Source organism: Crocodylus siamensis, chromosome 3 (assembly GCF_052110815.1).
Source record: "Crocodylus siamensis isolate JL-2025a chromosome 3, ASM5211081v1, whole genome shotgun sequence".
NCBI lineage: Eukaryota > Metazoa > Chordata > Crocodylia > Crocodylidae > Crocodylus > Crocodylus siamensis.
Window position 1 is genome coordinate 237,788,497 of NC_143397.1, and position 13,160 is coordinate 237,801,656.

The 13,160-nt window shown below is 42.2% G+C and overlaps 1 protein-coding gene across 1 annotated transcript in view; it reads right to left on the bottom strand.

Moving 5' to 3' along the window:
* ENPP2 (ectonucleotide pyrophosphatase/phosphodiesterase 2) overlaps positions 1–13,160 on the bottom strand; it is a 74,246-nt gene that overhangs the window by 42,608 nt on the left and 18,478 nt on the right. Inside the window, exons 7-9 of the mRNA XM_090040553.1 lie at positions 12,965–13,044; positions 11,878–11,997; positions 1,645–1,700 (exon numbers count right to left, since the gene is read on the bottom strand). Coding sequence (XP_089896679.1) covers positions 1,645–1,700; positions 11,878–11,997; positions 12,965–13,044 — 256 coding nt within the window. The remainder of the gene's footprint in view (positions 1–1,644; positions 1,701–11,877; positions 11,998–12,964; positions 13,045–13,160) is intronic.

Consider the following 13,160-nt stretch of genomic DNA (forward strand, 5'->3'; position numbering starts at 1 on the left):
TGTGAAGAGAATATACATTCTTCATACATAATATGCTCAAATCCTTGCTTCAGGAATGAATTGGAATTGGCATTTAATTATTGAACCATAACTGTTTGGTTTTCATAATACTTTAGAGTCCAGGAAATCTGAATGAATTAAAACTGTTAGCCCAGCTGGTCATGGGGAGTACCATACTTTCCTAACAGGTAAGGAATTTAATGCTATTCTTTGAGCTACCTTGAGGCTTTTAGAGCTGCTTTTTCTTTTAGCCCATGTCTATTACAGACTTTTAAATAGTAAATATAATTAGGATATCCAAGAGGTGTACAAAATTAGAGAGCACAACAAGCCATCTATTCAGGTGCATCCATTCAGGTGAAAATCTGTAACAAACAAGCATGAAAGAGCCATTTTGTATTTTGATCTAAATACAGTGAATCTGTTCTTTTGATGAGCAATGCCACACCTGGCATCCTGCCACCAAGACAGGGAGAAGAAGGTTGGGAACAGGGTGCTCTTTAGTAAACTGTCAGACCTAAGAAATGACCCTTGTCCAGTCACTTCCAGGAAGTAGGATGGCTAGCTGAATGCAGGATGGAGGATGCAGGATAAAATGGAGCAGTAAAAAGGAAAAATAACAAAGATCCTCAAGACTGTCTTCTGAATCGGGACAAGTGGAAAACAGTATGATATCCAAAGATTGAAACGGTTTGGATTTTACAATGAGGGAGGAACTTCTGCTGCTTGGACATGTTTATCATGGTAAATGGTGCATGTAGCAGCAAAAGAGGCACTTGTGACACTTGTAAAGAACTCCTGACATCCAAGACAACCAGTACAGACAGTCAAAAAGCATGAGACTGAATCAATTAAATCTTTGCAGGTTAGTCTAAGCTGCGTAGATTGAACCAATAAGCAAGTGAACAGACGTTCACTTTTGATCACTTTTGATTCCAGAAATGCAGCTACATGCCTGCAGTGGCCCAAGCCAGAAGCCAGGGGAGAGCGCTAGGGCACATCACCCTGCTGAGCTGAAGCAGACAGCTTGGGCCAAGGCTAGCCCATCCACCCTGCAAGGGGGGTTTGCGGGGGAGGTGCAGTGCATCCTGGGATGCTGGGGGACTATAAATTAACTTGAACCTGCAGGGGATCTGGGACAGAAGTTCAATAAACTAATTTAATCTAAATCAGTTAAGTCTGATACTACATCCATTCAGGTATATTTTAAACTAGTTCTGGCCAGTTTGAAAGCAGTTTATGTGCACTGAACATCTGTTGTGCTACAAATCTGAACCAGTTTCCAAACACTTATACCAGTTTACATGTAATTTCCATCCCTAGCCCAAAGTGTTAAAATAATGTTGCTAGTAAGACTAATGCCATATCATTAGGCAGCTAAAATTAAGAAATGTCATAATGCTTACAACCCACGATTATTTCCAACTTGAAGTTCTCCATAAAGCTATCAGGTAAATGGCACATAGTGATATATTATTTAACAAATTATAAAGAAGCCACAGATTGAAAAAGCAGGAGGGAAGGAATGCATTCTTTGAAAAGGTATTGAATGTTTAGAGCCAGGGAAACAATTTAATGAACACTTACATCAAATTAATTCTGAATTATTTCCTACAGAGCTCTAAAAAATAAAAGGTCACTTACATAGACCAGAAGAATGTGCCAGCTTTCACCCCTTGCTTGGTAGCAGTAATCCATATCTAATGAGGAAAATATAAGAGGATTAGGACATGCTCAAGTCTTTCAATTTAAAAAGGAAAATTAAGGAAAATGTTTTCAAGACTTGTTTTTCCACCATAAACTTGGACGTAAAAAGTGCAGCCTTTAACCTCCATCTCCACATTAAGCATTTCTAGCAACAATTGTTACTTTATTCAGACTTTGTGGAATTGAATTACTGCTGACTCAGCCATGCTGTGGGTCCTTTTACGTTTCAGCCTTCTTACCTCTAAGTCTCTGTTATTACTACTTAGCTGAAAGTGGTGTAGGTCTGTACCTAGAAACTTCTTGGGTATATTATTATAAGCAAAGGGGAGCCATATCTTACCTGAGTCCCTTACTATGAAAAATTCAAAGAACACAAACTCTCATTTTCAGTGTCATTGTCATTATATCCATCCTTCCTATCCAGAAAGGCTTAAAGCAGCTGACCATAACTGACAAACAAGCCACAGCTAAGAAATAACCATAGGTTCCCTAAGCAACACCCCCAAAACATGATAACTTCATTCCACCCCCATCCCCTCCCCCAGTCCTGCTTTTCTGTCCATCATCCATAAGAGGAAAACATCTGGCCAATCCCAACTATTCTTTCCAGTCTTCCCAAACTCCTGTTCACCTCTTCCTCCTTCCCCACCCCCATGCCCCACACACTCCCCAAGCCCTTCCCTCATACCCAGGGGAGATTTCTCCATCCTCCCCCAACATTCCTCGCAAGTGCACACCCTGCTTTTGCACAGAGGCTCTGTGGCTAACCCAAAACACACAACTCCTCACTCTTCCTCCAACAAACACAACAATAAATTCAGAAGAACCGTAACAGGGAACTAACAAAAGAACTCTCAGTCCCCATGGCCATTCATACACATGCTCTGGGAGGTGGACCCTTTAATTAGAGTGGCTCTGAAAGCTGCTCTAATTAAAGCACCCAGACCATCATGTGCATCATCGCCTCCATGCTGAAAAATAGCAGTGGAGTGCTTTAACTAAAGCTAATTGAATACTGTAATTACAGCATGTCGAAGCAGCCTCAATGCATGTATATAGGCACCCCATAAGTTTAAATGTTACTAAAACTTCAAGACGGCTTTGAAAAAGTCTCATTTAAAGTTCTGGCTGAAAAATAAATATTTCCTAATGATTCTGCATTAGAAAACAGTCTTCTTAACACCAAACTTACTACACTAATATATCTGCATTACCACCATATCTTATACAGGTAGATATTTGTAAATGATGCCTAGACATGAATTATTCAAACATGTCCTGAGTTTCCTGCATAGTCATTTTATTGTCTTTAGTCTTAATTGAATTAAGCTGATAAAGTGTATGAAAATGGCAATTTCTATTCTTAAACTATACTTTGTAATATTTCATCTAGGTGTGCTATTATGGTCAGTAAGCACATTTTTCTTTACTAATCTCAACAACTTTAATGCCTCCAAACCTGCACATAACTTAGCTCTGCTAAACCTAATGTTGTAAATGATTTCACAACATTTAAAGTCTGCAATAATATAAACTCCCCTTCAGTGGAAAAAAAAGATCTACAGTAACCAAACACAGAAAATTAGAGTATTTCTGTAGTTGAGTTGCATCCATAGGCTAATCTTGAAGTTTGCATCTATCTTCTGGCTAGAGGGCCTTTTATCCTTCCATTTCCAAGGCTGAGTGTGCAGGGCAATTATAGGGGTGACAGCAATACATGAGGGCATATCCAAGCTAACTCCACGCCCAACAGCAGCAAAGTATCAGGTACTTCATATAGGCCTTGTAAGCCCACCCAGGATCCCAGCAGTTACTTAAACAGTTAGCTCACACTGAAGTCTGTGCCACTAGGTCTTCACCACTTGTGAGAGCTAAATCAAAGCTAACAAGGATTTGCCTATGCTAGATGCAACCACACCTCCAATTCCACCTAAGATATACCTGTAAAGTGGAAACCTCTCAAGGAAGAGAGCAGAAGTCAAATTTTTAATTAGCATAGGAGATGCCAAATCCACTGCTGTTATGCTTCTTACAAATTTACTGTAAATTTGTTTTTTGTTGGAGATTTCACAGTATTGCCAAACATAAATAATTTGGAAACTCTCTTTCTTGAAGAAGGTACCAATAAAATGCAAGGAATAGGGCAGCTGCCAATTCAATAGCTGATCTCACCGTTTTGTTTAACTTTTGTTTTGTTCATCAGTGCTTTGGACCACACAAATTCCAGGTCACACGTGCCTGTTGCTGGTGGACAAAGCATATCAACTAAGCTCCCTGGTCAGTAGCTGATGCTGTGTAAAAATCCTAAATACTAATAGTAGTCAGACTAACCACGGCCTTGTCTATTTCTAGGCAAAGATTTTAAACATATGCACCAAAAGTCAACCTTTTTCTGGCCAAACAAAGTAGCTCTGACAAATTCATGTTTAGGGCTGGTATCTTTTGCCAGTACATCCTGCTCATTGGTTGAGTGGTTGACAGTCATTTTGCATTCCTCTGCCTGCTCTCTTCCAGAAATTTTGCAGGCCATGGAAGACTGTCACTGAAATCCATGGAACATCTATGTGCAGCATTCTCACAGGACTGAATTCACCTTGTGACAAGAGACAGCTCTGTAGAGTGAAACCCTTTATTTTACAGCCGTTCTGCATAAGCAAATACAAGCACAGTATAGGAAGGGATAAACAAACTTCCCTATTTCTGCATCCACACTTATTCTTGCCTTCAGTAATGTAACAATGGGTGGGCAAGCAGGACAGAAGCCCCAGGCATTGCTTGAGGAGGGCGATGGAGTGGAACAAGAGGGGCACCTCATCCTCCTGTCCCGGCACCTTCCCGGAAGCAGGTCTGGCAGCAGGGAGGGCACAGCAACAGCAGCAGCATACAGTGACAGCGCAATGTAGGAGAAGCAGCCAGAGATTCACTACCACAGGGCTAGACATCACCTCATATTGTGCTGCTGAAAATCAATGTTTAACTGGTTGCTTGACATGCATGTCACTTAAAAAAAGGGGGTGACATCTCCTGCCCCGACCCTGCAGCAGCAAATTTCCAGCAGTATTGTTTGGAATGTGGACACACACCTAGCACCATCTAAAATAAGTCCAGCAAACTATAAAGCAATGGACTGTTATAGGACATTGAAGACCAGTTCCCAATGTGATTCATATCTGAAATAGCACCTGGTATAAAGCAAGTCTCTGAATTAGTTTATCTTTGCTAGAGTATGCCAGGACATTGCCAGTAAATATAAATCACATTTATTATAAATTACCACCCAGATCATCTGGGAAAAAAGGGTTTTATTTAAAATCAAAACAAAAAGACTGAGCATAATTTCAGCCTCCTCCCTCAAGCCACAAAAAAGCCAATGTTAGAAGATACATTATAGAGCTGAAGAGGAGAGAGAGGAGTTACAGATACAGAAGGACTGGATTCTTTAGTGCAATATGCACATCAAACCAAGTTAGGACACTGTAGACTGTGTATCAGACCAGTGGTTCTCAACCATTTTTGTATCAGGACCTATTCGTAAACATTGATGGCCAGTCCCAACCCAGTGCCCTTCACTCCTCACCTGCTGCCCTCCACCCCCTAGTGTGTGGGACAGGGGTGGGTGTTTGGGGCAGAGGGAGCCCCAAACAGTCCCTTACAGGCTGGAACTCTGCAAGCCGCAAGGGAAAACCCACAGTTTCCCACATTTTTTCTCCTTCAAAAAGAGAATCCATTTTTAAAGTTTATTGATCCATTTCTAAAGTTTGTTCATGACCCTTTCATATATTCTTGCAACCCACTTTTGGGTTGCAGCCAATGGGTTAAGAAACACTGTATTAGACTGAATTCACTGCCTGGCAGGGCAGCAGATACCCCACTCCTCTCCTTCAATCAACACCCCAATGACTTTGGTCTCAAAACCAACCAGTGATCCTTCCAACCAGTGCAGCAAAGGTTGATTACAAAGAGTGAAGTTTATTGCTCAGTTCCCTCCTTTACTGGTCCATGTCCCAGGCATAAAGTTATTTAATCCTAGATGTTCCTGCACTGTACTTAAAGTAGTATATTTCACTATCCTCTCTGTCTAGAGTATTTGTTCAGATCAGATATTACGAAGTTTGCTGTGTTCAGCTTGCAAGGTCAGTACCATTCATGAGTTGAAGACATTTTGTAGTCAGCTTTTGAAGCAATAATATCCACATAGGCCCATGTAATTTGTATATGAGATAGGCCTGCATTGTTTTGCAAACATTGTTATCCCTACATAACAGAATCACCTACTTGAAAAGAGAAGAGAGAAAGGAAAAGAACACATTTCAAACCCTTTCTAGCCAATTTCTCATCTTAAAATATCCCAAGAATTATTCCAGTGTAGATGCCTGTTAAATTAAGGATCCAGACATTCAGCATTAATGCATGAGCTAATTTCCAAATTCAGAGAGTAGTAAGGAATAAAACGTTGCATCCATTCAAGGTTTTTTAAATATCAATGATTTTCATCTAAATTAAATTATTTTATATTCTTTTATTAAATAGACACAAGTGGAGGGCATCACACTTTCATCTGTGAAACCACCAAGTATGAAACCTACAAGTACCAAATGATTATTTCATATCTAACTTCCACACAGCATTGCCTTAGTGTATGAGCACTAGAAAGAAAATTAATTGGCATAGCTATGGACTAGATTAGTGCTTCTCAGTCTGTGGGTTGTGACCCAAAGTGGGTCTCAAGAATATTGCAGTGTCACAAGTAAGTGCTAGAAAAAAGCGTTAAAGCGCGGGTTTCCCCATGCAAGATGGCACGTTCCAGCCACAAGGGACTGCATGGGGCATGGCCAACACAGCCAGGCAGGGTCATGGGAGAAGCCCCAGCAGCCAAATGAAGGTAAGTGTATGGGGAGTGGGGACTGGAGGGCCAGGGCTTGGGGACTGCTGAGGCTGGGGGGGAAGGGGGCAGTGTGTATGTGCATGTGTGGAAGGGATAGGTGTACAAGGGTGGGGAGGCAGATGCCTACAGGCATTGGGGGAAGGTGTCCAGGCACTGAGGCTGTGGCAGGGCAAGGGTGTGGGGGAAAGACACCCACCCCTTCAGAGGGGCAAGAGGCATGGCGGGGAGCTGTGTGGCCAGGCTGATAACACCAGGACTGGTGCCTGTGCTCACAGAGGTAGGCTGGCCAGGAGATGCTGATTGGGGGCAGGGAAGGCCATGACCCAGCACAGGAGCCCCAGCCCAAGGTGAGGGTGGGTGGGAGGGTGCCACAGGCCTCCCTTCCTCCTCTCTCCAACCCATGTTGGGCCAGACTTGCTGCACTGCTGCCCGCATGAGCCAGAGCCACCGGAGCTGCCACAGCCACCACACTCTAACCCAAGCAGGACAGGGGCAGTTGGGGACTGGGCACTGGCAGGGCCAGGGGGTGTGGGTCAGGACAAGCCATCGATCTTGGCAAATGGGTCCTGGTACAAAAAAGGTTATGAACCACTGGACTGGATCATAAATACCCCCCCAAAAATGCAACACATTTCTATATTTCATCTTCTGTGGAGAAGTGAGCTCCAAATTACCTCACAAAGTCTGCCCAGTATTTGTTGCATTATGAAAGAACCACCCAAAGCACAAGCCAGGCCAAGGCCAACACAGAGTAAACGTACTGCGCTCTGGTTCTTGTGGGAACGCTGTGCAAACACTCCTTCTGCAAGCCGGCCAAGGAGGGAAATTCTCCTCGGACGCAGAGGTACTATATACACACCAACTTAATACATTGGTGGGAAATCCTTTTCTCATTTAAAAAAAAAAAGTGGGGAGGGGGAATTGCACAGTAACTCAGTGTTTCTGAGGTAAACAGACATGTTTAAATTGAGTACAAGTACACAGAATTAGCAACAGAGCTGTCCAAGTGTAACAATACTGCATCCTTTGTACTTTGTCCTGCCAAAGGTAAAATATACCGTGCTCACTTCCGTACCGTTCACCCCTTTATAGACAAAAATCTGCCAGTCACCTGACTGCGTATGTTTAGCACAATTGCGCCATTGCAAAGTCAGTAGCTTTAGTACAGGAAACTTTCAACAACTGATTGAGATAAAATCAGACATGTTGCTTTTGTGAAACAAGCTGCCCATGAAACTACATAGACACTTATGAATATTGTTTATCTCCAGCTGCCAACTTTATGAAACAAAATAACAGCAAAAAAACCCATTTCAAACAGTGAATTGTCCTTTTAGGATAGAAAGGCAGTAGACAACTTCTTCCAGAGCCCACAGAAGTGTAGGAGTGGGCAAAATGTGGCCCGTGGGCCAGAAGCGGCCCACCAGGCCATTCTATCCGGCCCACGGGACCCCTAAAAAAGTTAGAAAATTAATATTTATCTTCCCCAGCTGCCTGTCATGCAGCCCTCGATGGCTTGCCAAAACTCAGTAAGCAGCCCTCTGCCCAAAATAATTGCCCGCCCCTGCTTTAGTGGCATCACGCTTGTATCAATACTTCTCCTCTGACAACTGAAAGCTGTCTTGATCCTGGCTCACCTACGCTCAACCCTTCAATAGGCAGTGTAGCTGGCTGTCATTAGACAGAGGAGCAAAGCGGATTTGTTTCAAATGACAGATTGTTTAGATGTTAGATCTAAAATAAGTCAGTATGGGGCACATGTAGCTAAGATGCCCAGTGCCTAGAAACTATACGCACAGCATTAAGACACAACACATTGTGTTTTGGTGGTTCACTAATATGTAACAGCAGTAAGAAATTAATTTAGGAACATGATGTTTCTTTGTTTTGGGACTCAGCCAATCAGCAGCACAGCTCTGAGGTTCTCGATGGGACTTTCTGAAGTGTTAAAAGAAATGATTCAAGAATTGTTAGATGCTCCCATCTTAAAGCGAAGGTAAAATTTCAAGAAAGCCAGTCAGTCATGATGTACGGATGGTGAGAGAGAAGTTATGGCATAGCTCATGAGCTAGCTGTTCTTTTAAGTCATGGCTGAATAATATTTGTAGAAGAAAAGTTGGAATGATTTTTTTTTTTAATTAAACAACCATTGTGGACCCATCATTTTAAAACTGTCAGAAATGGGATCTGGCAATGAGTGAAGTTTCTCAGCTTAGTAAAAACTCTTTTACATTGAAAATGAAGTTTTAGAACTATGAAGCAGCCTAAACTTCATTTTCTTTCCCACAAGATAACCCAAAACTGAAGCAAATTTCTCAGGATAACTACAAAACCTTCCCATTGGTGCACAAGCTCCAGTATTGTTTTCAAATAACACAACTGTGTCTTTTATCTATTTCTATTGCTTTTTTTTAGACAGCTCAAAAACACCATAGCAGCATTGATTAAACAGTGAAGAAAGGGTCAACAATATGATATTCACATTTCATGAAGAAAGAAACCATACTATTAGCAGTATTTTAAAAACCGAATAAAGCTCCAGTTACCATTCAGGAGACTTTTAGATGACCTGTTCAGGTTAAGTTGGCAAATATAAAAGATCAAGAAAGCAGAAAGCAGTATGTGTTAAGAGATAGACAGATTTATTTTTTAAATCCTTCTTTGAAGACACTGGTCCAATGTCCCATTATTTTTATGTTGATATCAAGATGGGAAAAGATATGGCAGTTACTTTATTTGCACTCTGCAGGTGCCATTTTTCAAATATTTTTTCTTTACAAAAGGGGTATTAAATAATAACTAGAGAACCAGAGTACTGAGCAGTCACTAAACCTTTTTTTTCCCAATGCAACTTACTACATTGTAATATTTCCAAAATGAACCTATTCTCTTTTGCTAATGCTCCCAAATTATTTTCTGATAAACTCTCTCTCAGAAATCAAATGCTAGTTATCTGCTAAATCCCATTGATACACCATGGTAATCTGCATCCCAATGAGATACTGATTATTTGAACCAAACTTGGTCAAAATGCTTTCTTATTACAAATATTGCACAACCTTCCAAGCCCTCCTTTCACCTAGAGCACAGTCTTTTTGATATGTGCCCAATTCAAGAATGCCTTGCCATAGGGAAGCTATTAGGGCTGTGTGAAGTTTCAGGTGGTGATTCGATTTAGAGGAGACTGAGCCTGATTCGGTGGCCAAATCTCGGAATCTGGATCAAATCAGGGGACCAATTAAAAGGTCCAAATTGATTAAAAACTCTCGATTTGGAGGGCTTTGATGATTTGGGCAGTCCCCAGTGGCTGCAGCAGGGAGCTGCAGCTGGCTTCAGAGCTGGTAAGTAGGGGGTGGCAGAAGGAGGCCTGGGGGGACCCCTGCCAGGCTCCATCCCCTCCCTGCTCCCCCAGCCCCCTGCGGCTGCCCTGCCCACCCTAGCTCCTGGCCCTTTAAAGAAAAGCCCCAGTGCTCACCGGATACTGCTGGGCTGGGGAGTGATCCCCAGTGCCCCTCATTGCCCCATGCTGCGCATGAGCCCCCTGACCCTCCCCTCACATCCCCAGCCCCTCCACAGATGCTCCACCTGGACCAGCCCTGGGACTCACCAGCTCCTGCAGCAGGAGCAGTGAGTCTGGGGTTTTTGCTCTTTTTTTTTCTTAAAGGGCCAGTGCCATGGGGGGGGGGGGGGGCTGGGGCAGTTGGGGGCTCATGCTTGTCATCTCCCTTGTTCACTGTTACAATATTCCTCTGAACAACTTTTACTACCATTGCCTAGGATTAGGGATCTACTCAATTTACAATGTCATGAAAATTGCAAAATAGGGCACTGTCCATGAAATCAGGCAATGTCTGCAAAATCCATGAAACAGGCAGAAAAAAAAGCTTACTAAAAATAAAATGCTGGCTCCTCAGTGGGAGCCAGCAGTCCTCATGGCTGCTGCAGCCCCACTAGCACAAAGGTGAGCAGTCAAGATGGAAGCCACCCTTGCCACTGACTGGCTGAGTGAGCTGCCTGTTATGTAGCCCCAGCCCCCTCCACCAATCAGCAATGAGGGGTGCCCCTTGCCACTGACTGGCTAAGAGGACTGCCTGACATGCAGCCCTAGTCTGTTCCACCCATCAGCGATGAGGGACATGACAGACAGCTCTCAGGCAATCAGCAGCAAAGGGCGGGGGAAGGGGGCACAGGATGGGCAGCACTCTCAACAAAGCAGTGAAGGATGAGGCCGGAGGAGACCCCCAGCCGATTAGAGGCATGGGGGAGGGCCCACTGCAATAAGCCCATGAAAATGGCAGGCAGCCCTGCAATCTGCCTGTAAAATCCACCACCTGCTTCCTCAATTTGGGTAGGTCCCTTCCTATGACCCTTTGTCTACAGTCTTCAACTGCTTTTATTCTGTATGAGAGCGCAGAGGCTCGGAGACTTGTGCAAAGAGCTTTCTCTGCTGAGCCCAACAGGTGATGCATTATCTGTAGTGATACCTTTAGATTGGAAATGGGGAGGGGGTAGGGAGGGAAGGGGTACAGCCTCCAAAGTCAAATAGTTGGAAAGGTTTTTTCAAAGGGAGCCCGTGGAAATGAATTACCCTAATACCCTTATTGAGTTACCCTAATACCCTTATTGAGTTTTCATGCAAAATAATCTCCTTGCATTTCTGAATACCTCAGTCTTACAGCTGAAGACAACTTCCTGCTCGCCTAGAATGATAGACCAAGTGGAAATTTCAAGATCAGATGCTTTTTCTCTGATAGATATGCCTCTAGTTGAAACACAACTATTGTGCCTGCAGCTGCAATTAATTCACAGTAGATGTAAAGCCTGCATCACACCAAAGATGAGGCACAGTGATTACATTAGTCTCTCCTGGCACTAAAAATACCTGAAAATCTCATGCCCCACATCTTGAGCATTAATCTTTTATGTCAAACACAGGAAAGCAGAAGTACTAAAACCTTTGCAATGCATGAAGGACAGGGACACATTAAATCATGAAAGTAAAAATATATTGAGTTCAGTTGTACTGCCTAAAATGAGATTTTCCTAACTACATCTAGTTTGTACTTATCAGCAAGAACACCATTGCATAATCAATGGCCTTATTATTCTGAAAAACCAGAGCCAACTGAAAAGCTACATTAAAATGACAGAAACAGGGCCAGACGTCAGGAGATTAGGTACAAATTGTTCACAGATGTATTTTTATTATCATTATTATTATTGGCTGTAGTCCAAGGAACAGGGAGGGGGATGGGGGTAGGGGAAAAAAAAGTCTGAAGACTTACTGGTTGACCTCCCCACCATCTGTGATTGAATTTCTCTCGCCCTCGAAGATTGAAGCTGGCATCAAACACAGGGTCATACATTGAATTGCCAACGATTCCGTGTGATTCAGGATAGAGTCCCTTTGTGCAGAAGTAGATTAATTAGTGAACCTCTAACACACACAAACCCAGGTCTGCAGAGTTAGCCACAAATACCACTAAGTTTTTTTTTAAAAATGGAAAACTGCGTAACCCTCTAACTGCACCCAAATTAGAGATTTTCGTTTTAAGATAAGCACCTTTAGAATTGCAGTTATTCATTAGAACAGCAGGAGATGATTCATCTGCCTACCCTGATCTTCTTTTAAAAATAAATGCTTCAGCATATTTTTATATTTAAATATGCAAATATGTAAAAAGCTGTAGTGTGTGTGAGAGTGTGTGTGTATCTGTATATCTATCTACCTAAAACTTTCAGTTCATCTTCATCAAATCAGTTCATGGTTAAAGTAAGCAATCCTTTGATGATACAAATAATTCCAAGCATTTTCATCATGCTTAATAAGAGTAAATGAATCCTAGCCATCTGTACAAGATGAGTAAATCTTATCCTCAATATAAAAATGGAAAAACTGAGGCAGGTCAGGAAAGTGACTTGTATCCAAAGCCACTATCAGAGCTAATGTAAAAATTGCCATTAGAATGGCAGGGTTCCTGCTTTGTAGATGCACAGGTCAGATGCTCATCTGGTATAAATTTGTGTCACTCCACTGATTTCACTTGTAACAGATCAATCCCTGAGGACCTCATCCTGTGACTTCAAATTTTTTTCCACAACATCTCTGAGGTTTAATTAAACATAGGAGTATAAATGACTGCAGAAGCAGGCTGTAATATAGAGTGTAATAGCTCTAAAGCATTTATCTGAGAATCCCAAAGCATTTTAACTCTTCTTCTTCTGTATAAAGCTCTTGAAAAACTTTAATACCACAAAAGAAAATAGGAAGGGAATGGTCCTTTTTTTAATTAAAAAAAAAATCTTTCCCTCCAAATAACCAGTTTACAATGAAGCACAAAGTACATTCAAGAAACCCCCCTCAAAACTTACAGTGGCCAGAGTGTACAAGTTAGGGAAGGTTTTTGTAGGGTACACGGGTCTCATGTATGGAGAATGTGTTCCACAAGATCCTGAAATGCAGTAAGTGTTACAAATATTAGAATGCAGGATTATCATGCTCTGAGAAATAAGAAGGTGTGTGCTTAATTAACAACTAAGAATCATTACATATGAAAAGATTGTAATG